Source organism: Pelodiscus sinensis, chromosome 21 (assembly GCF_049634645.1).
Source record: "Pelodiscus sinensis isolate JC-2024 chromosome 21, ASM4963464v1, whole genome shotgun sequence".
NCBI lineage: Eukaryota > Metazoa > Chordata > Testudines > Trionychidae > Pelodiscus > Pelodiscus sinensis.
This window is the reverse complement of record NC_134731.1, coordinates 1621200-1644759: the sequence shown is the minus strand read 5'-3', so window position 1 is coordinate 1644759 and position 23560 is coordinate 1621200. Positions and strand designations below refer to the sequence as shown.

The following is a 23560-nucleotide window of genomic DNA, read 5'->3' as shown; positions in this document are numbered from 1 at the left end:
GGGTCCTGTCAGCACCACGGCGTGACTGGGTCCCATCGCTCAGTTGGCCGGCTGGAGCGTGGCTTTGGCCCCAGCTCTCCGCGTGGGGGAGGCCAGCGTGGACGGGCACTAACGGGCGCTGCTGGCTCAGAGGGACATGCGGGTCCATTCACGAAGGGCTGCGAGGCCTGAAGGACTCTGCTGAACGACACGAGCCGGCTACGTCCATTCTTTCTTTATTGCACCGCCAGGTTTACAAGGACTCAGCCTGCCACGAGAGCCGCCCACCCAGCCCGCAGAGCCACAGGCTGCTGGAGAGGGGTCCCTGTCCCTGCCACGGGCCCAGACAGGAAAGATCAGCCCAGCCCAGCTCCTGGTGTCTGTGGCTCCTGCAGCCCAAATGCCTGGGGGCACCTGCTGTGTAACCAGAACCCCCCCAGCACAGGTGATCCAGGGCTTCCCTCCAGGCACCCGCTGTCCTAGTGAGCCCTCTGCTGCCGACATGCCGCTCCCAGCGGGGCAGGGAACAAATCTGGGATCCCGCCACTCGAGGGATTTTCCGAGTCCCTCGCTCACCCCCCGCCCAGCTGGCGCCGCCCTTTCCCGCAGGGGAGCTGCAGCAGCCACACCGTGCAGGGCGTTGGGCGCCTCCCCGTGCCCCCAAGAACAGGAGGGGGATGGGGCACTCGCCCTTGCCAGCAGCCTCTCCGGAACACGCCTTTTGTCCGTCCTGCCAGGGAGCTTCTGAGCTGCCCCTTCGCCACCGGGCTACACGCCACGCTGTCGGGGTACCCACCGCTTCCCAAACGGCTACACGCGGCTCCCGGGGAGCTGCCTGTCCCCCCGTGGCTGCCCGTGTCAGAGGCAGCAGGCGGGAGCTGGCTGCTGGCGGCATGCCGCCCTGTACCCAACGTTAGCCGGTGACGTGCGTTCTAACCTGCCCAGCCCCGGGTCCTGCAGGGCTCTGGTTCGAGAAGCCAGTGGCGGGGAGGCGGGTGCGCACAGCACAGGGCAGCCGCAAGCGCACGTCTGGGCCTGTGGCTTTGGAGGCCTAGCTTGTGCCTGGGGCAGCGGGACAAGGGACCAGGTCTGACCCAGGCCAGGTACTGCCGGGAGCAGCAGCTTTCACTGGGGCGTGTGCAGGAAACAAAGCCAGACTGGAATGGGAGGGGCAGTCGGGCCCAGGGCGGGGAGCCTGCCTCAGCCTGCAGTTCCCAGAGCTCCTGTTGCTCTGGGGCATCTCTGTGCCTTCTCCCAGCCAGTGAGTGATTCCAATGACCTCGCCAACTCCGCCCCCCGCAACCCCGGTGCTCCGGGCCAGGAGCAGCAGCCGCCACAGCACCCCCAAGGCGGGCCAGGACTCAAAGGGCCCAGGCAGGGGTGACTGCCCCTCCTTAAAGCCCTGTGCTGACATTTTTAGCACCAGGGCATCTGCGGTTCCTCTGGCCGGCCACCCGGGTGGGAGCGCAAAGGGACCAACTGCCCGGAACGCGGGGTGGAGGGCAGCAAAGCCAGCCCTGCCTGGGCGGGAGGGCTGGGGGCAGCGGCTTGGCCAGGCCAGCCCTGCACACTGGGGAGAGAGGGGGCTCGGGCCCTGGTTCGTCACCCCGGAAAGCGCAGTTAACGAAGCGGCTCCTTGGGCCAGAGACCAGTGCTCAGGCAGACAGCCAGGGCCCGGCCCCCACGGCGGCTCCAAGAGCACGTGGCAAGTCCCAGGCAGAGGCACCGTGCCGGGAGGGGCGCTCTACCCGACTCAGCGGCACTTTACTGCGCGAGAGGGTCCCGGGCTGGAAAGCGAAGGGCAGAGACTTCAGCTCTGGCGGGGGCAGATCTGGTTCAGCCGGTAGCTGCCCTGCCCGGCCACCATGTCCCGTGGCCCTCCCGAGGCAGGAACAGCAGCTGCCTCCAGGAAAGCCCTGGTTGCCCTGCACTGAGCAGGGAGCAGCCTGGCCGGGATGGGGGCCTGGCCGGGCAGGGCCGCTCGCACACAGTCCTCTGGCAGCCCTCGCCCTGGGCTCCACACAACGGGCTGGAGGCCCAGGAAGGCTGCAGGGGGTCTCTGCCCCTCAAGCTGCAGTCCCCGTGGCAACATGCCTGGGGGCACAGAACACTCTGCCAAGCACGGCTCCTGCTCCGCAGGGAGAGGGAGCCCAGCCCACCCCAGCAAAGAGCCAGGCTCAGCCAGCCCCATTTTCCCCTCGGTGCAGGTGGGGAACCCATCGCCCCAGCAGGCCCCACCGCCCTGAGGGCCAGGGAGCGCCCATGAGCAGGTGCAGGATCTGCTCTCCAGCCCCTCCGTGCAGGCGGCCTCCGGCCAGCAGAGTGGGTGGCCTGAGGCAAAGGCCCCTTTGAACAACAGCCAGGACTTCCTGGTGGCAACAGAGCACCAATTCTCCCGCCTGCAGGGGGCACGGGGCGCTCCCTGGCCAGGCCACTGTGCAGCTCCTCAGCCTCTCCAGCGCCCCTGCACCCAGCGGGGCCGGGAGCAGCCATCCAGGAAGTCGCCCTTCACCCTGCAGCTGGAGCCTGTCAGCCACTGCCAAGTTTGGCTTCAAAGGAAACCAAACTCCACAATCACGCAGCTGAGCCAGCGCGCCCGGCAGCCAGCGCACAGCTGACTGGCAGGAGAGTCTCGGCAGATGTGCAGGGGCCGGCTGCGTGGCAGATCAGAGACAGCCTCAGCAAATGGCCCAGTGTCGGGTGTCAGGCACACAGGGAAGGGTCCTTCTGGTTACCGAGACCCGGCCGGAAGAGCCCCAGGGAGCCTCCTTTCCTCCTGCTCTGGGCTGGACTAGAGCTCCAGTTACCGGGACTCTCAGGGGCAGTGACCTGGGCCCGGGCTGCCTGAGAACAGCCCTTAGCTGGGGCGTGCGGAGCTAGGCTGAAGACTCAGGGCAAGCTGTAACGGGAGAGTTAAAGGCCTTTGGGAAGAGCGGCCCAGGGCCAAGGTCGCTGTTCTGGCTGGTTGTGGCAGCTGGCAAAGGGGCCCAGAACGTGGGCAGCCCAAAACGCAATGAACTCAGCCAGGAACCGGGCAAACCAGTCTGTGGACAAAAATAGAGTTTTGCACTTAGTCACCCGCCAGGGAGCCTGGGGCTGGAACAGACGCTCCAGTGCAAACACTGACAGCTCCCTCCAACACCAGGCTGTGTAACCTGCGCCCCTTTGCACGGGGCCCGGAAAGGGACCGGAGCCCTGGGTGCTGGCCACAGCAGGTCCTCCCCACAGGCAGACGCACGGGCACCAGGAAGTTGCTTGAGGGGCCTGTCGAATGCAAGACAGGTCACGGTCCCCCTTCGCCCTGGCGGAGTGGCTGGGGAGGCAGTGGCTTGCCATCTCTGTACTGAGGAGGGCAGAGTGCTGGGCACGCCTCGCCTTACAGGCCAGGGGCTCTCAGGCACCTGGACATGCCGACGCAGCCCTTGGCGTTGGCCCAGCCCGAGGAGCACGGAGGCAGGCAGGAGAGGGGAGCCGTGCAGGGCAGGAGCGCAGAGGAAAGCTGCTACGTCCGGATGGCGGCCGTGCAGTTCGCTCCTCACTGGGGGCCCGACTCTTCCCCTGCAGCTGAAAGAGAGGACAAAGCGGGGATCAGCGCGGCCGAGCGGGCTGGCAGACTTTGGGGCTCAGCAGCCCCAGGAAGCCACTGAGGGGCCTCATTAGCACGCAGAGCAGAGGGTGTGGGACCGGCCTCCCAACAGGCACAGCCCTGTCACTGGTGCTAAAGGGCTAACAGAGGGGCCCTTTGTCCTCCTGTAGATTCTAAGGGTCGTTAGGGGGGAACGGTGACTCCTTGAGGCCGGTCCCCCGCCCCGCACTTAGCCCTGAAGGGGAGACACTGTCCATGGGGCCTGTGCTGTTCCACAGGCTGGCCCTTCCAGTGAGCGCTCTTCGGCCCGGAGGCTGGCAGGGCCAAGCTCTGGCTGCCGTGCAGCGCGCCTGGCAAAGTGGGCCGCAGGGACCCAGTGCCGGGTGGGAGCAGCGAGGGAGCAAACCCCAAATGCTGGAAAGGAATCGCGTTCAGTGGGGAGCGGAGGACCAGCGGGGCTGCCAGGGCCGTGGCAGCCTTGGCACAGTCGCTCTGCAGCGAGGGGCCTTCCGTACCCCCCAGCAGGAGACCGGGACAGTCCGCGAGCAGAAGATCCCAAAGATTTCCAAGCCCACGGCTGGGAGCAAGCCCCCCCTTTCCCCTGGCTGCCCGGCCCCCGGGGCAGGGTCCGCCCACCACCCTGGGAGGCGCTCAGATGCTGGGGAGGGCGGCAAGGCCTAGGATGGAGCAGCGCAGATACAAGAACGTTTCCTGTAGCTCAGTCAAGGTGCCCCGCGATGCAGGAGGGAACTAAAAGCTGTGGGCCCGGGAAGCGCCGCCTGTCTGCTGGGGCAATTGGGCAGCTAGCCGGGCCAGGGAGGGGCGAGGCTGGAGCCCAGGCTGCAGAGCCGCCCAGGAAGGGCAGGTCCGAGTGTGGTTTGCCTGAACCACGCAATGACCGAGGGAAGAGACACCACAAGCCGCTGCTATTCTTATCCAACTGCAGAGACGATCCAGGAGCAAAATGCCTCAGCTCTCAGCTCCGGCTTAGGCAGCTTCGGTCACTGGGAAAGCCGCCGGCTTTGGCTCTACGGCCACGGCCACCTGCAGGCTAGCGCCCCCAGCCCAGCAGAAGGGCACTGGGAACCCAAGGGGCTGCTCCATGCATGAGGTTGTGGCCAGTGCCTAAGGGCGGAGCACACCGGGACAGAGGGAGCGTGTGCCTGGCCTGTTCTCATGTCGCCCTGGATCCCAGAACCCAGCCAGCTGGCAAGGGGCGGGGGCCTCCTGGCACTGGGGGAGCTGCAGAGTGCACCCCCCAGGGTGCTGGGCTTTGCAGTGCTCAGGGGCCTCGGTGCTCCCCTTCCACCAGCTGATGCATGAGCAGTGACCCCCGAGGGTGCTGCCCAGCTCTGGGTCAGGGCTCAGTCTCTGACCCACAGCGCAGACGCTGGGGCAGGCTGAGGGGCCCACTGCAGAGCAGCATATCCACTCTGCAAAGGCGCGGGCGCCCTGGCTATGAGCACGTGGCCCGAGGACGAGCATAGAGCGTCCTGGGGCGTGGCACCCCAAGCTCGCCATGGCAACAGCAAAGCCCCTCTCATGGCCCCGGAGCTAGGACCAGGCGCGTGGCTTGCTCCGCAGGGAGTTCCGGACTGGACGCGCTGAGGGAGGGCCCTGCTGCCCCCAACGGTGCGATCCGAGGGGGTTCGGGAGCGCTGGCTGGGCACACACTGCTCCCAGCGCTGCGATCCGAGGGGCTTCGGGAGCGCTGGCTGGGCGCACACTGCCCCCAACGGTGCGATCCAAGGGGCTTCGGGAGCACTGGCTGGGCACACTCTGCCCCCAACGATGCGATCCGAGGGGCTTCGGGAGCACTGGCTGGGCGCACACTACCCCCAACGGTGCGATCCGAGGGGCTTCGGGAGTGCTGGCTGGGCACACTCTGCCCCCAACGGTGCGATCTGAGGGGCTTCGGGAGCGCTGGCTGGGCACACACTGCCCCCAACGGTGCGATCCGAGGGGCTTCGGGAGCGCTGGCTGGGCACACACTGCCCCCAACGGTGCGATCCGAGGGGCTTCGGGAGCACTGGCTGGGCACACTCTGCCCCCAACGGTGCGATCCGAGGGGCTTCGGGAGCACTGGCTGGGCACACTCTGCCCCCAGCGCTGCGATCCGAGGGGCTTCGGGAGCACTGGCTGGGCACACTCTGCCCCCAGCGCTGCGATCCGAGGGGCTTCGGGAGCACTGGCTGGGCACACTCTGCCCCCAACGGTGCGATCCAAGGGGCTTCGGGAGCACTGGCTGGGCACACTCTGCCCCCAGCGCTGCGATCCGAGGGGCTTCGGGAGCGCTGGCTGGGCACACTGTGCCCCCAACGGTGCGATCCGAGGGGCTTCGGGAGCGCTGGCTGGGCGCACACTGCCCCCAACGGTGCGATCCGAGGGGCTTCGGGAGCACTGGCTGGGCACACTCTGCCCCCAGCGCTGCGATCCGAGGGGCTTCGGGAGCACTGGCTGGGCACACTCTGCCCCCAGCGCTGCGATCCGAGGGGCTTCGGGAGCACTGGCTGGGCACACTCTGCCCCCAACGGTGCGATCCGAGGGGCTTCGGGAGCACTGGCTGGGCACACTCTGCCCCCAGCGCTGCGATCCGAGGGGCTTCGGGAGCACTGGCTGGGCACACTCTGCCCCCAACGGTGCGATCCGAGGGGCTTCGGGAGCACTGGCTGGGCACACTCTGCCCCCAGCGCTGCGATCCGAGGGGCTTCGGGAGCACTGGCTGGGCACACTCTGCCCCCAACGGTGCGATCCGAGGGGCTTCGGGAGCGCTGGCTGGGCGCACACTGCCCCCAACGGTGCGATCCGAGGGGCTTCGGGAGCACTGGCTGGGCACACTCTGCCCCCAGCGCTGCCGGGCACCGACCCCTCTATCTCTGGCAGGGCTTTAGCTCAGGTCCCCTGGGCTCAGAGAAGGAGCAGTTGTGGCCAGCGGAGCCGACAGGCTTGCCAGGTCCTTGGGCAAGGTGGAAAAGGCCAGCTCCTTTCTTTGCAAGGGGCGTGGCCTCAGGCAGAAGGGGCGTGGCCTCAGGCAGAAGGGGCGTGGTAGCACTTCCTGGAGCATGCAGCTCAGCGCTGTCAGCAGGGGAACGGGCCAGGGGCTCCAGCCAGCTGGGGGTCCCGGGCCCTTGTGAATCGCCAGGCCCCATGCAGCTGGCCCCTTTGCCCCACGGCACGAGCCCCAGACTCACGTTTCACTGCCAGCAAGGTGTTCCCATGGCAGCAGGCTACAGAGGTCACCATGTAGGGCTGAGTCTCCTCCAGCTGCACAGGCCTGGGAACCCGGGTCTCCTCATCCTTCCTTCCCAGGCGCCCGCGGGCACCTTTCCCCCAGGTGCACACTTCCCCCTCTGCAAAGGAGACACGCGGCTCAGAGCAGCGGGAGCGGGGCGGCCCCCCCGTCTCGTTACACAGCAGCCCCCCACCCAGAGCAAGGCCTCACTGCCCCCAGCCCACCGCAGAGCCCCCAGGCTCCAATCTCACCTGCTCCAACAGCCACCGTGAAGGCATCGCCACAAGCCACCATGGTGACCCTTACTGCTTGCAGGCCCACCACCAGGTAGGGCACCCGGCTGGCCCGGCAGGAGCTGGTGCCCAGCTGCCCGTGCTGGTTGCTGCCAAAGGTGTAACACCGGCCAGACGCTGTCAGGGGAAGACAGACGTGAGCCTGGGCAGAAAGCGGCGAGAGCCACCGGCGTGCTGAGCAGCCCCGCGCGCTGCCCCTCACGGCCCCAACGGATTCCTGGCCTCGGGCCCCCCACCCCCCCCGGCAGGCTTCCATCCCTGCTGGATCCAAGGGCCGCCTCCTCACCCGTGACTGCAGCCGAATGGGCCGTTCCGATATCCGCACACACCACCGGCTCCTGAGCTAAGGGCCCAGACTGGACGCCCATGAATGCGTGAGCCTCTTCCACCTGATCCACCGCAGACGGCTCCTCCTCCTCCGCAATCTTATCCAGGCCCAGCTTGTTAAACCTGCAGGGGGGCGAGGCCCGGGGCTCAGCCCTTCTGCAGGGGAACTGCCTGCTGCCCCGGGAGGCTGAGAAACACACCCAGGGGCGCCGGGCAGGGTCCTGCTCTAGGCCAGGGCTCTCTGGGAGGGCCGGAGACACCCACGGAGCTCGTGTGCGACTGGAGATGGGACGGGCTCTGGGTGGCGGCTCTGGCGGGGAAACAGCCGCTTCTTACCTGTTGCTCCCACAAGCGAGAATCCGGTTCTGCACCGTCAGGACCATGGAGGCGTCAATCCCGCACAGGACTCTGTGAGCCTCCTGCTCCGGCGGAAGAGCTACCTGCTGGGGAGAGCTGTAGGACTCCAGACTTCCCAGCCCCAGCCGACCTGGGCCAAAGAAACTCACGTGTCAAAGGGCAAGCCCAACAGGCGACAGCAGAGCGGGACTGTAGGACACAGCCAGAGGGCACCGTGTGCAGACACCCTGCCTGTGGGAACAGCCAGCTGCTGCAGCCCATCAGGCTGTCCCAACGGGGATGAGGGCTCAGAGCAACACCCTCTGCCCTAGGCCCGGTACCCGCCCTGCCTCTTCACCCCCTGCTCTGCCCCGCTCCACTCCTCCCCCTGCCCCACTGAACCCTTCCTCGGAGCCATCCAACCCAGGGGGCTACGGGGGCCCGGCCCAGGGGCTCACCCCCCCACACTCACCATGGCAGGAAGGGAAGCCGCTTGCTGGGAATCTCACCCAGCTGTCACCGGCCGGGGAGCTCGGTGGGGGGAATAGCAGCCCCAGCAGCTAGCCCCCCTTACCATTGTCCCCTCTGCCCCAGGCAAACACTTCGCGGTCGTTGGAAACGGCCAGCACGTGGGACGCGCCACAGGCCAGCTGCACGATCTCGTAGCCCAGCAGCGCCTCCACGATCTTGGGCTGGCGGAGAGAAGGACAGCAGTAGCCCGCGAGGGCCCTCCCCACAGCGGGGCTGCCTACCTGCGGGCGCCGCCGGCTATCCAGGCAGGGCTCCAGGGTTTTCCACTCTACGCACAATATTGACATTTCTGCAGCGCCTCGTGTCCCATGGGCTCTTAGCAGCGCTTTGGGGCCTGCACACAGCACCAATGAACATGCTGCCGCTCCCGGGTACCCAGAGGACGGGTGCCAGGCAACCAGCTCGCACATCAGTTGTGGGGAGGAGAAATGCCATGCCAAAGGCAGCAGGGCAAATCAGACAAAGCTTGGCCACAGCGTCTCACCTGGAAGGCCCACAGGCAGGCACGGCCTGGAGAGGAGCCAAATCTCCTGAGGCCGAGGGATGAAGAGTCCCTTTTATCTCCTCACTTCCTTTGCTCCCTGCGGAGGCAGATCTGACACCTCCATCCCACCGGCCCCCCCAGTGGGAACACCATTTGCTTCCACTTGGCTCAATATGGCTGCAGCCAGCCGCGACAAACGGGAGGTGTCTCCAGTAGCAGCCAGAGGGAACCCCAGGGAAGCCGGGCAACTGAGCGCAGGCGCAGGCGGAGACCTCGGCCCTGGTTGGATTTCACACCCTGTGGCCACCCGCCAGCCAGGGTGGGCTGGAAGGGGGAGGGGGAGGGGGAGGGGGAGGGGAGAGCGCTTTCCTGCTCCTGCGCTTGTGCCAAGCAGGGACATGTGGCCTCCTTTGAACACTGGCTCTTTTGAAAAACAAGTTTCCCAGTGAACCGCAACAGCTGCAGGGCTGAGACTCAGCAGCCAGGTGCGTGATTGGAGGCAGCGGCAGAGGCTGGGCCCCAGCCAAAAGCAACCACAAGGCAGCTTGCGACTTCCCTTGGTGCTGCAGCCCCACACTCAAAGGGATCTTTGTGCGCAGGGGCAGCGAGAAGCCGGATGGGTCTTTCAGGGGCAGCGGGACCGAGCTGGGGAGGGGGCCAGTCCAGAGACCGCTGGCGCCGTTTGGGGGCGCGGAGCAGGCCGGCTGCAGGGCGAAGGAGAAGCGGGATGGTCCCTACACCACAGACCTGTGTCACGTCGGTGACGCTTCCGTGCCCCAAACAGCCGTTACTGCCGCTGCCAAAAGTCATGACTATCCCCCTGTCTGGAAAAGCAGAATAAAGCCACATTCCAGCCACTGTGTCCCCCAGCCTAGGGACTAGCTAGGACACAGAGCACAGCCGCTGGCTGGCAGCCCCGCACCTCTGCTAGCTGCGAGGGGGGCGCAGGCAGGTCCAGGCTCCGCCATAGCAGTGCTGGGCCGAGTCCCGAACAGGAAGGAACACAGCAGGGGCTGATGGGACAGGAGCTAAGTGTCCTAGCTCCCCACTCAGCGCTCGGGAGAGGCGTTAAACCCACAGCGCCAGCGCCCCCGTTTCCTGGCCTGCTCAGAGTCAGGACAAACACACACGCCTGACGTTTGCCACTTGTTCCCGACCCCCGCCAACGGCACCCACGCCCGGCTGCCTGGGGCCCCCAGACAGCGCACGGCCCATCCCCAGGGCCCCCAGACAGCGCACGGCCCATCCCCAGGGCCCCCAGACAGCGCACGGCCCATCCCCAGGGCCCCCAGACAGCGCGCGGCCCATCCCCAGGGCCCCCAGACAGCGCACGGCCCATCCCCAGGGCCCCCAGACAGCGCACGGCCCATCCCCAGGGCCCCCAGACAGCGCACGGCCCATCCCCAGGGCCCCCAGACAGCGCACGGCCCATCCCCAGGGCCCCCAGACAGCGCACGGCCCATCCCCAGGGCCCCCCAGACAGCGCACGGCCCATCCCAGGGCCCCCAGACAGCGCCGGCCCCAGGGCCCATCCCCAGGGCCCCCAGACAGCGCACGGCCCATCCCCAGGGCCCCCCAGACAGCGCACGGCCCATCCCAGGGCCCCCAGACAGCGCACGGCCCATCCCCAGGGCCCCCAGACGGGCAGCTCTGACCTGGAGGGGCTGCCTCAGCTTCGGACACACCGGCTCCCAGGTGCTGCGGACAGGGCCATCTCGAGAGCCTTGGGGCCTGGAGCAACCCCCCTGGGAAACCCCCCCGGGCAATCCCCAGATCACGCTGCAGGCCCCCACCCCACCGCACTTGCCCTGGCCCTGCCCTGTCCCTCTTGTCCCCTCCCTGAGGGATGCAGCCAGGGGGATTATGGGGTCCTGAGGCAGCAGCAGAGGTCACCACCTCCCCCCCAACGGCAGGAGCTGGAGCAGCCCGGCAGCCTGCTCTGCTCCCTTGTGCGCACCCCCCCCCCCCGGCCTGCTCTGCTCCCTTGTGCGCACACACACCCCCCCCCCGCCTGCTCTGCTCCCTTGTGCGCACCCCCCCCCCCCGGCCTCTCTGCTCCTTGGCGCACACACACCCCCCCCCGGCCTGCTCTGCTCCCTTGTGCGCACACACACCCCCCCCCCCGGCCTGCTCTGCTCCCTTGTGCGCACACACACCCCCCCCCGGCCTGCTCTGCTCCCTTGTGCGCACACACACCCCCCCCCCCGGCCTGCTCTGCTCCCCTTGTGCGCACACACCCCCCCCCCCCGGCCTGCTCTGCTCCCTTGTGCGCACACCCCCCCCCCCGGCTGCTCTGCTCCCTTGTGCGCACCCCCCCCCCGGCCTGCTCTGCTCCCTTGTGCGCACACACACCCCCCCCCGGCCTGCTCTGCTCCCTTGTGCGCACACCCCCCCCCCGGCCTGCTCTGCTCCCTTGTGCGCACCCCCCCCCCGGCCTGCTCTGCTCCCTTGTGCGCACAACACCCCCCCCCGGCCTGCTCTGCTCCCTTGTGCGCACACCCCCCCCCGGCCTGCTCTGCTCCCTTGTGCGCACAACCCCCCCCCCCGGCCTGCTCTGCTCCCTTGTGCGCACCCCCCCCCCCGGCCTGCTCTGCTCCCTTGTGCGCACACCCCCCCCCCCCGGCCTGCTCTGCTCCCTTGTGCGCACGCCCCCCCCCAGCCTGCTCTGCTCTCTTGTGCGCACACCCCCCCCCGGCCTGCTCTGCTCCCTTGTGCGCACACCCCCCCCCCAGCCTGCTCTGCTCCCTGTGCGCACACCCCCCCCGGCCTGCTCTGCTCCCTTGTGCGCACACACCCCCCCCGGCCTGCTCTGCTCCCTTGTGCGCACCACGACACCCCGGCCTGCTCTGCTCCCTTGTGCGCACACACACCCCCCCTGCCTGCTCTGCTCCCTTGTGCGCACACACAGCCCCCCCCCCCGGCCTGCTCTGCTCCCTTGTGCGCACACACACCCCCCGGCCTGCTCTGCTCCCTTGTGCCGCACACACAGCCCCCCCCCCCCGGCCTGCTCTGCTCCCTTGTGCGCACACACCCCCCCCCGGCCTGCTCTGCTCCCTTGTGCGCACACCCCCCCCCCCCCGGCCTGCTCTGCTCCCTTGTGCGCACACACACACACCCCGGCCTGCTCTGCTCCCTTGTGCGCACACACACACACCCCGCCTGCTCTGCTCCCCTTGTGCGCACAAACACCCCCCCCCCGGCCTGCTCTGCTCCCTGTGCGCACAACACACCCCCCCCGGCCTGCTCTGCTCCCTTGTGCGCACACACACACCCCCCGGCCTGCTCTGCTCCCTTGTGCGCACACACACACCCCCCGGCCTGCTCTGCGCCCTTGTGCGCACACACACACCCCCCGGCCTGCTCTGCTCCCTTGTGCGCACAACCCCCCCCCCCCCCCCGGCCTGCTCTGCTCCCTTGTGCGCGCACCACACACACACCCCGGCCTGCTCTGCTCTCTTGTGCGCACACACTCACCCCCCGGCCTGCTCTGCTCTCTTGTGCGCACACACCCCCCCCCCGGCCTGCTCTGCTCCCTTGTGCGCGCACACCCCCCCCCCGCCTGCTCTGCTCCCTTGTGCGCGCACACACACACCCCCCGCCTGCTCTGCTCCCTTGTGCGCGCACACACACCCCCCCCCGGCCTGCTCTGCTCCCTTGTGCGCGCACACACACACCCCCCCCGGCCTGCTCTGCTCCCTTGTGTGCACACACCCCCCCCGGCCTGCTCTGCTCCTTGTGCGCACACACACAACCCCCCGGCTGCTCTGCTCCCTTGTGCGCACACACACACCCCCCGCCTGCTCTGCGCCCCTTGTGCGCACAACACACACCCCCCGGCCTGCTCTGCTCCCTTGTGCGCGCACACACCACACCCCGGCCTGCTCTGCTCTCTTGTGCGCACACACACACCCCCCGGCCTGCTCTGCTCTCTTGTGCGCACAACACCCCCCCCCCCGGCCTGCTCTGCTCCCTTGTGGCGCGCACACCCCCCCCCGCCTGCTCTGCTCCCTTGTGCGTGCACACACACCCCCCCCCCCCGCCTGCTCTGCCTCCCTTGTGCGCGCACACACACCCCCCCCGGCCTGCTCTGCTCCCTTGTGTGCACACACCCCCCCCGGCCTGCTCTGCTCCCTTGTGCGCACACACACACCCCCCCCGGCCTGCTCTGCTCCCTTGTGCGCGCACACACACCCCCCCCGGCCTGCTCTGCTCCCTTGTGCGCGCACACACACACCCCCCGGCCTGCTCTGCTCTCTTGTGCGCACACACAGCCCCCCCCCCCCCCGGCCTGCTCTGCTCCCTTGTGCGCGCACACACACACCCCCCCCGGCCTGCTCTGCTCCCTTGTGCGCGCACACACCCCCCCCCCCCGCCTGCTCTGCTCCCTTGTGCGCGCACACACACACCCCCCCGGCCTGCTCTGCTCCCTTGTGCTGCGCACACACACCCCCCCCGGCCTGCTCTGCTCCCTTGTGTGCACACACCCCCCCCGGCCTGCTCTGCTCCCTTGTGCGCACACACACACCCCCCCCGGCCTGCTCTGCTCCCTTGTGCGCGCACACACACCCCCCCGGCCTGCTCTGCTCCCTTGTGCGCGCACACACACACCCCCCGGCCTGCTCTGCTCTCTTGTGCGCACACACAGCCCCCCCACCCCCCCCCGGCCTGCTCTGCTCCCTTGTGCGCACACACAGCCCCCCCCCCGGCCTGCTCTGCTCCCTTGTGCGCACACACACCCCCCGGCCGCCCCAAACCGTCCTATCGCCGGACAGCTCTGGCGGAGGACACCTGGCCCTGCCGGGGCTCCCCATGACGCACTCACTGCAGTACCAGGCACACGCGCCCCAGTGGGCCTGCCCGTTCCGCACCAGCCCCCGGCTGCCCTGGGAACCCCCCGCACGGCGGGAGCAGACCCAGCCCGTCCAGACCTGTCAGGCAGGCTGTGAAGAGGTCCCCGCAGGACACAGCGTTTGATGGTCACTCCAGACTGGCCTTCCAGGAAGCGCGACACAAACTGGGGCCGGAGCTGCGCAGTGGCCCCCGGGAGGGAGGAGCCGCCGGCAGCGCCCAGCGGGGAAGCCTGGCAGGGAAGAAGGAGGGTGTGGAAACGCGCTTGCCGGCGGCGGAGCTGGGGTGAAGAGAACAAGTCTGGGGCAGTAAGCCCAGCCACCCCCCTCCCTCACCAGGACCGGCCCGGGTTTGCCTGCCCCTGGAGGGGCGAGTGCAGCTCTGGGAGAAGGCTGTGCTCCCTGGGGACCCCCGGCCCACGCCCCTTTGCCCACTGGGCGCCGCCTGCTCGCCTTTGCTCACCTCCCACATGATGAGCCTCCCGGATTTCGTGACGCCGGCCTTCTGGGTTCTCCCGGCAGACACCTGCACCACTTCTGTGTTGAGCATGGGCAGGCGGAAAGGGGGCGGTGATCCCGCTGCCCCAGGTGTAGATGGAGGAGAGGGGAGGCGGGATTCCAGTCCTGGCTGAGCCCACTGGAACCCCTAGGGGTAAATGAAATACCAGTGCCCAGCTGGCTGCTCTCCTGGGCAGGAACATGACGCCAGCCTTGCCATGCAGACGCCCACCGCAGTGGAGGACAACAGAGGGGCTAACCCAGCTGGCAGAACAGGCCTGCGGCCCCCGGGGGCTGCAGCGTAGGCTGCTCCCAGCTCTGCTTCCTCAGGCAGGGACCCTCAGTTCCCAGACTGCCCAGCGGGGCTGGAGTACAGCGGCACTAAGGCTCCGGACGACGAGGGCAGGAGAGCTTGGGGAGGGCAGATCTGGAAGCTGCCCGGGGCTGGAGCATGGCTTCTCCGGGGCAGGGGGTCCGGGAGCAAAGGGCCCGAGTGGTACAGGGCACCCCTGGCAGTCGGTACAAAGGCTCCTCCTCCGCCGTGCAGTTCTGCTGAACGTGCCGTGCCCGGCCTTACCCCTGGGTCTGGCGCTGGCCACCCTTCCGCCCGCTCTGCTGTGGCTCACGGCTGGCACACCGCCGCTAAGGGCTTCTCAGGCCTGTCAAAGCAAAAAGCACCGCACCTTACTGAGAGCTGGCAGCCCGGCCAGCCCCGCACCCCTCTCGCAGGACAGGGATGGGCTCTCAGTGGGGAAGAGCCAAAGGCAGCAGGCGGGGGGGGAGCAGGAGACACAGGTCACTTTGGGCTGGCTGGCCCAGTGACCGCACCAAGCAATTTGTGTCCCGCTTGAGCGTCCTGTGCCCGGCGACAGTCCCTCGGCCACCCACCATCCCCTGTGCCCGGCGATCAGTCCTGTCTGCCCGGCAACAGCCCCTCGGCGACCCACCATCCCCTGTGCCCGGCGATCAGCCTGTCTGCCTGGCAACAGCCCCTCGGCCACCCACCATCCCCTGTGCCCGGCGATCAGCCTGTCTCTGCCTGGCAACAGCCCCTCGGCCACCCACCATCCCTGTGCCCGGCGATCAGCCTGTCTGCCTGGCAACAGCCCCTCGGCCACCCACCATCCCCTGTGCCCGGCGATCAGCCTGTCTGCCCGGCGACAGCCCCTCGGCCACCCACCATCCCCTGTGCCCGCGATCAGCCTGTCTGCCCGGCGACAGCCCCTCGGCCACCCACCATCCCCTGTGCCCGGCGATCAGCCTGTCTGCCCGGCGACAGTCCCTTCGGCCACCCACCATCCCCTGTGCCCGGCGATCAACCTGTCTGCCCGGCAACAGCCCCTCGGCGACCCACCATCCCCTGTGCCCGGCGATCAGCCTGTCTGCCTGGCAACAGCCCCTCGGCCACCCACCATCCCTGTGCCCGGCGATCAGCCTGTCTGCCCGGCAACAGCCCCTCGGCGACCCACCATCCCCTGTGCCCGGCGATCAGCCTGTCTGCCCGCAACAGCCCCTCGGCGACCCACCATCCCTGTGCCCGGCGATCAGCCTGTCTGCCTGGCAACAGCCCCTCGGCCACCCCACCATCCCCTGTGCCCGCGATCAGCCCTGTCTGCCTGGCAACAGCCCCCCTTGGCAACGGCACCCACCATCCCCTGTGCCCGGCGATCAGCCTGTCTGCCTGGCGACAGCCCCTCGCCACCCACCATCCCCTGTGCCCGGCGATCAGCCTGTTGCCCGGCGACAGCCCCTCGGCCACCCACCATCCCCTGTGCCCGGCGATCAGCCTGTCTGCCCGGCGACAGCCCCTCGGCCACCCACCATCCCCTGTGCCCGGCGATCAGCCTGTCTGCCCGGCGACAGCCCCTCGGCCACCCACCATCCCCTGTGCCCGCGATCAGCCTGTCTGCCCGGCGACAGCCCCTCGGCCACCCACCAGCCCCTGTGCCCGGCGATCAGCCTGTCTGCCCGAACAACAGCCCCTCGGCCACCCACCATCCCCTGTGCCCGGCGATCAGCCTGTCCTGCCCGGCAACAGCCCCTCGGGCCACCCACCATCCCTGTGCCCGGCGATCAGCCTGTCTGCCCGGCAACAGCCCCTCGGCCACCCACCATCCCCTGTGCCCGGCGATCAGCCTGTCTGCCCCGGCGACAGCCCCTCGGCCACCCACCATCCCCTGTGCCCGGTGATCAGCCTGTCTGCCCGGTGACAGCCCCTGCGGACACCCACCATCCCGTGCCCGGCGATCAGCCTGTCTGCCCGCGACAGCCCCTCAAGCCTACCCACCATTCCGAGCCCCCGTGCTGCAGCCCCCCCATCTCCATCACCCCCCACTACTAGGCCCCAGAGCCGGTATTGCAGCAGCAGCACTTGCTTTCTCATTTTGACGCTGCCCACGTCAGTATAAAGGTTGAGAAGCGGCCGAATGCAGATGGCCTTGGGCCATGATCTCATTCAGCTGAGGCCGTTTGGAAGGGTCCAGGTTGAGCATGCTCAGGATAAGCTGGCGCAGGTCTGGGCTGTATCGGTCCGAGATGGGAGCAAACGTCCCGCTCATGAATCTTCAGCACCAAGGCGGGCAGGTTCTGGAGCACAGAAGGAAACAGACACGTGGTCAGCAGAAGCCTGGCTGCTGGACGGGCAGTGCATCAGGCCAGGGCACGGCTTGAGGGGGGGCTGCGTGGGCACGCAGGAGACAGCCCAAGGCGGGCGTGTGTCTGGCATTCCCGCCCCGCTTTCAGAAAACCCGGGGCCCAGCCTTACTGCAGCTTCAAAGGCTCTCTTGAGACTGGCAAGTTCGTAGAGCACGCAGCCCAGTGCCCAGATGTCACTCTTCTGGTTGTAGGGTTTCCCTTCACACAGCTCTGGGGAGATGTAGCACGGCGTCCCCACAACCTAAGGGAACAGGTATAGCTGCACAATGGCACTCCAGAACCATGGGGGTACAGGCAGGCACAGTCTCACTGCATCACAATGGAGCCAGCGCTCGTGTCAGAGGGGTGGTAGCGGTGTTAGTCCGTACCTGCCAAACCCACCAGGAGCCTGGGCACCTTACAGCCTGACTTTCATTGGGGCACCAGGTTTCGGGACTCCAAAGCAGCTGAGGAAGTGGGTTTACTCCCCAAGCTGATGCCCAAATAAATCGTTAGTCTTGAAGGTGCCACAGGATCCTCGCTGCTTTTCCAGGGGTTATGGGGAGCTGAAGGAGCCCTGGTCTCCCTGCTGCTGATTACCAGTGATAAAGCTGCTAGAGGATTTACCGCTTCCAGCACTGCTAGAGCATGGCTCTCTCCCATGCAGCACTTAGCTCCAATGGGGCTTCTGAGGGCTCAGAGCCCTGGGCAAAGCCAAGCCGGTCAGGTTAGAGGGGGAGAGATACTGGGGTACCAGGCAGAGGAAAGGGAATCCAGCCAACCAACAGGATTTAGGAAGTCGGTCCCAAAGCGCGGGTCATACCGGCCCTGTCCCAGGAGAGGCGCACAGGGGCTGACCTCTCAACCACCATCTCTGGTTGGCTAGGAGACTCCATCAAGGGCTGGGGGACAGTGACCTGCCTTGGTTCTCCAAGACTTTAGCACATCCCACCTGACTACAGCAATGCAATGGGCCCAAAGCCAACAGGCCTCAGGAAACTCCTGCTAGTACAGGATGCCACAGCGAGTCTCCTCAGCACCTCAGGCCAGCAGGAGCACAGCAGCCCTGTCCACTGCCCTCTCGGCTGCCTTCCTGAGACTAAGAGTCAAGTATGAGGACGCAGGGTGATCTTCAAGGTGCTCAGTGCTTGGAGCTCCAAGATGAGACTGTCCACAGCTCCACCTCTGGCACAGTGGGACTTCTACCCCAAGGGAAAACTGGTCTGTGCAGGAGAAAGAGCCTCCTCAAAGCCAGTACCAGACTGTGGAACAAACTTCCCCGGGAACTGAAGATCCCCCAAGATCCCCCATCACCTCTCCCCTCCAGCCAGCTTCTCCAGCACACACGCACACACACACACCCCAGCAGGGATACTGTTCAATGAAAACCCCACACACAGCTACAGAGCCCTACGAAAATGAACCAATCTCCGGCCCATATAATGCTCCCCTAGGGAAGGAGGGAGAGGAAAACCAAGCACGCACGGCAGTGGTTTGAATGCACTACTGGAAGGCATGGAGACACTGGGAATGAGAGAGACACAGGGACTGACACCGACTCATTTTCATGGCTGCCGCAAGCTAGGATATCAGGGAGATTAAGGGTGTCTCTACACGGCACACGAAGGTCTGTTCTTCCCTTGCGTGACAGGAGCAGCGAAGACACACACCACAGCAGCTTTTAGCTCAGGTTAACAGAAAACAAAAGGGCATCTGGGACGGAACGCCAGCCACCAACCCGTGTTAAACCCTGAGTTGCTGTGTCTTCACTGCTCCTTTCCCATCAGCCAGCATGCCTGAGTGAACAGAGAGGAAAGAGGAGCAGTGATACTGACTTGTTAACCCAGTCACTGCTGCAACCTGATCCCAGGCGAATTCTCATGATACAGAGGCACAGAAACAGTAGCTTTGAGGGGAAGAAATTCCCCGGGAGCTTGGGCACGCTCAGTGGATACACACCGTGTAGGCTTTGCTCTTGCTGCTCAAGATTTTGGAGATGCCAAAGTCTCCGATCTTGACAATCATGCGGTGTTTGTCCAACAGAATGTTCTGAGTCTTTAAGTCTCGGTGCAGGATCTGTTTGGTGTGAACGTGATGAAGGGCCAGCAGGATCTGCACAAAAAAGTGCAGGATGGTGTCTTCGTCCAACAGGGAGTTGCAACGTTTATGAATAAACTCTGCCAAGGTGCCACCTGGATGGACGCAGAAGGGCCATCAGCAAAGGAAGTTTATCTACGCTGGCGTGCTCTCAACTAAAAGTAATGGCCTCCAGCCACAGTATCTCAACTCCACAATCACTGCTGAGCGAGCCAGGTCTGCCCAAAGCAGCACAATGCACCATGGGACATACCACAAATTCTCTGACTACAGAGAGAACAATAGCAGCACAGCAGATGGGATGCAGGACCAGCAGTGGAGGGGTTAACCTTAACACACTATCAATGGCAGCGCTGCCTGCAGGGCTCAGTCAGAAAAGAAATGCTAAAACCATACATATCAGAGCAGGGTGAGGAAGCAAATGTCAATGGAGAACAAGATAAGCCTGTTCTGCATAGGGAAATTCCCCTGCGAAAGTATTCATGCGGTTAAGAGAGGCCCTATCACTCAGTGCAAGCCCAGAATCCAGGGTTCGTGCAAAGCGGGTTTACAAACCCCAAGGTAAATGTGGCTTCTCTTTACTTTAAGTGACAAGGCAAATGGTGTGTTTGTTTGAACTGCCACCCCCAGCGCTGCAGCCCCACAGGGAAACTGAGAACACTCAGAAGGGGAACTGAGGAAACCAAGCGAGGAGCAGAAGCCAGGGAGCATACAGATCAGCAGTGAGGCAGAGTTTTAGAACCCTTTCCGCTGGGGTCCGGGCTGGCAATGCTAATAACACACATGTATTTCATCCTTTTCAAACCATAGGATGTCCAGTTCGGCCAGAGCCTGCTCAAGTTACTCTGGAGCCACTCCCACCACAGCACCTCCATGGGGTATGTTTCAAGATAAGGCAATAGGAGGTAACAATGGACAGGAGTGAGCATCTCTTCTGAGGGAAACAGTCTTGCCAAGGAAGTCAGGCCCATGTCATGTACCAGGGACACAGGTAGATTCTCCTCACCCTCACAGTAGGGATGTAAAAGGTTAACTGGTTAATCTCACCCTTAATGGTTCCGGGTAACCGGTAGGGCTGGAGCAACTCCCTGCCTGTCCCAGGCAGAAGGCTATTCCAGTCCCATGGGGCCCACAGGAGCAGCCCGTCAATGGCGGGCCCAGCCACCACCACACCACAGGCCCGGCGACCCGGGAGGTAGCTTCGCTGCAGGCTTGGCAGGATACAGCTTATTTAATCTTTACACTGCAGAGCCCGCAGTGCGTGTACCTGCTAGGGTTGTTAGCGGTTGTCCAGTTCCCTTTTAACCACATTTCTACATCCCCACCTCACGAACATTCAGCTTTTATGGATGCCTTGAAAATTAGCCTAAGGAGGCTCATTCCCCAGATCCAGCTACAGCTTCTTGGCCAGAGGGCAAATACTATGAGTCCAAGAAGGCTTAGCTCTATGCCTAGCCCAAGCCCGGTGTCCCACCTGGTGCATACTCCATGGCAATCATAAGAGCCTTGTCTTCCAGGAAGTTCTCGTAATACTCAATGATGTTGGGGTGATTCAGCAGCTTCAGCACCTGGCACTCATTCTGAGCTGCCAGCCTCTCATCCTTCGTCATCTGCTCCACAGGAATCTGTTTAATGATCACTAGTTTCTGGTCGGCCTTGCGCAGACACAGGTGCACTATGCTGCAACAACACAGGGCGTTAGGGGCCCGCAAAGGGGACAATGTGCGGGGGAAGCCGAAACCAGCAGCAGATGTGAGCCCAATGCACACAGGCAAATCTCAAGAGACATGGGCAAGACAGGCACCATTTCAGGCAGCCTAGTGCCCGCTTCCACGCCCCCCACAACCTAGAAGAGGAAGTAGGTGCAGTGTTCAGAACACAGGACCTTGGCACAGCGCACCCAGCCGTGCTTCCCGTCCCGCAGCAGTCCGATGGGCAGAAGGGTGATGCCCACTCCCGGGAGGCGGTGACACTGAGGTAGCCATGCAGAGTGTTCTGGGGAGGCTAAACGCCAGCCCTGCTCCCGCCACAGCCCCACTTCCTTTGGGAAAGGTGCTTGGCTCCGGAGGCCTGGCCCTGGGAACTGGCGGAGAGTCACACCAGCCAGGCAGACCATGCCCTGCTCTCTGCCACTCCTCCCCCCCCCGCTATCGCTACCCCTCACTGCTCCCCCCCCCCCGCTATCGCTGCCCCTCACTGCTCGCCCCCCCCCCGCTATCCCTGCCCCTCACTGCTCTCCGCCCCCCCCCGGCTATCCCTGCCCCTCACTGCTCTCCGCCCCCCCCCGGCTATCCCTGCCCCTCACTGCTCTCCGCCCCCCCCGGCTATCCCTGCCCCTCACTGCTCTCCGCCCCCCTGGCTATCCCTGCCCCTCACTGCTCTCCGCCCCCCCCGGCTATCCCTGCCCCTCACTGCTCTCCGCCCCCCCCCGGCTATCCCTGCCCCTCACTGCTCTCCGCCCCCCCCCGGCTATCCCTGCCCCTCACTGCTCTCCGCCCCCCCCGGCTATCCCTGCCCCTCACTGCTCTCCGCCCCCCCCGGCTATCCCTGCCCCTCACTGCTCTCCGCCCCCCCCCGGCTATCCCTGCCCCGCACTGCTCCCCCCCCCCCGCTATCGCTGCCCCTCACTGCTCGCCGCCCCCCCGCTATCCCTGGCCCTCACTGCTCTCCGCCCCCCCGGCTATCCCTGCCCCTCACTGCTCTCCGCCCCCCCCCCAGCTATCCCTGCCCCTCACTGCTCTCCGCCCCCCCCGGCTATCCCTGCCCCTCACTGCTCTCCGCCCCCCCCGGCTATCCCTGCCCCTCACTGCTCTCCGCCCTCCCCCGGCTATCCCTGCCCCTCACTGCTCGCCGCCCCCCCCGGCTATCCCTGCCCCTCACTGCTCTCCGCCCCCCCCCGCTCTCCGCCCCCCCCCGCTATCCCTGCCCCTCACTGCTCTCCGCCCCCCCCGCTATCCCTGCCCCTCACTGCTCTCCGCCCCCCCCCCGGCTATCCCTGCCCCTCACTGCTCCCCCCCCCCGGCTATCCCTGCCCCTCACTGCTCCCCCCCCGGCTATCCCTGCCCCTCACTGCTCCCCCCCCGGCTATCCCTGCCCCTCACTGCTCTCCGCCCCCCCCCGGGCTATCCCTGCCCCTCACTGCTCCCTCCCCCGGCTATCCCTGCCCCTCACTGCTCTCCGCCCCCCCCCGGCTATCCCTGCCCCTCACTGCTCTCCGCCCCCCCCGGCTATCCCTGCCCCTCACTGCTCTCCGCCCCCCCCAGCTATCCCTGCCCCTCACTGCTCTCCGCCCCCCCCCGGCTATCCCTGCCCCTCACTGCTCTCCGCCCCCCCCGGCTATCCCTGCCCCTCACTGCTCTCCGCCCCCCCCCCCCGGCTATCCCTGCCCCTCACTGCTCTCCGCCCTCCCCCGGCTATCCCTGCCCCTCACTGCTCTCCGCCCCCCCCCCGCTATCCCTGCCCCTCACTGCTCTCCACCCCCCCCGGCTATCCCTGCCCCTCACTGCTCTCCACCCCCCCGGCTATCCCTGCCCCTCACTGCTCTCCGCCCCCCCCCGCTATCCCTGCCCCTCACTGCTCTCCGCCCCCCCCCGGCTATCCCTGCCCCTCACTGCTCTCCGCCCCCCCCCGCTATCCCTGCCCCTCACTGCTCTCCACCCCCCCCGGCTATCCCTGCCCCTCACTGCTCTCCACCCCCCCGGCTATCCCTGCCCCTCACTGCTCTCCGCCCCCCCCCCCCGGCTATCCCTGCCCCTCACTGCTCTCCGCCCTCCCCCCGCTATCCCTGCCCCTCACTGCTCTCCGCCCCCCCCCGGCTATCCCTGCCCCTCACTGCTCTCCGCCCCCCCCCCGGCTATCCCTGCCCCTCACTGCTCTCCGCCCCCCCCCCGGCTATCCCTGCCCCTCACTGCTCTCCACCCCCCCGGCTATCCCTGCCCCTCACTGCTCTCCGCCCCCCCCCGGCTATCCCTGCCCCTCACTGCTCTCCGCCCTCCCCCCGCTATCCCTGCCCCTCACTGCTCTCCGCCCCCCCCCGGCTATCCCTGCCCCTCACTGCTCTCCGCCCCCCCCCGGCTATCCCTGCCCCTCACTGCTCTCCACCCCCCCGGCTATCCCTGCCCCTCACTGCTCTCCGCCCCCCCCGGCTATCCCTGCCCCTCACTGCTCTCCGCCCCCCCCCGGCTATCCCTGCCCCTCACTGCTCTCCGCCCCCCCCCCGGCTATCCCTGCCCCTCACTGCTCTCCGCCCCCCCGGCTATCCCTGCCCCTCACTGCTCTCCGCCCCCCCCGGCTATCCCTGCCCCTCACTGCTCTCCGCCCCCCCCCCGGCTATCCCTGCCCCTCACTGCTCTCCGCCCCCCCCCGGCTATCCCTGCCCCTCACTGCTCTCCGCCCCCCCCCGGCTATCCCTGCCCCTCACTGCTCCCCCCCAGGCCAACTCCCGCGCTTTGTGTCCCGGGGGGGTCTCACCCGAAGGCCCCTCTTCCCACCACCCGGATCCGCTCGTATTTCTCCATCGCCCCCGCACTGCGGCCCGGCGCCCCGCATCTCCATGGAGACACTTCCGGGCCAGGTACGGCGGCCGCGGGGGACCATCCTGCGCGTTCCGCGCTCGAGAGGCCCTGAGGTCGCTGCGGGGGGCGGGGCCATTCGGTGGCGGCATCAGAGACACCCCTGAGCGCCCCGCACCGCGCCCCGCGCCCCGCCCCCCGCCTC

At 66.7% G+C, this 23560-nt stretch overlaps 1 protein-coding gene across 1 annotated transcript; it reads right to left on the bottom strand.

The window, feature by feature from the left end:
* Positions 1–199: 199 nt before the first annotated feature.
* NEK8 (NIMA related kinase 8) lies at positions 200–23473 on the bottom strand. Its single transcript, XM_075904514.1, is given in 20 exon segments — positions 200–3543; positions 6757–6915; positions 7049–7207; positions 7377–7540; positions 7754–7904; positions 8328–8445; positions 9516–9592; positions 13697–13733; positions 13735–13848; positions 14079–14180; positions 14182–14261; positions 14691–14748; positions 14751–14772; positions 16489–16550; positions 16552–16671; positions 16673–16699; positions 16878–17009; positions 18707–18939; positions 20319–20524; positions 23315–23473. Coding segments are annotated over 20 exon segments (2097 nt in total). The 5' UTR covers positions 23362–23473; the 3' UTR covers positions 200–3514.
* Between the last annotated feature and the right edge of the window lie 87 nt (positions 23474–23560).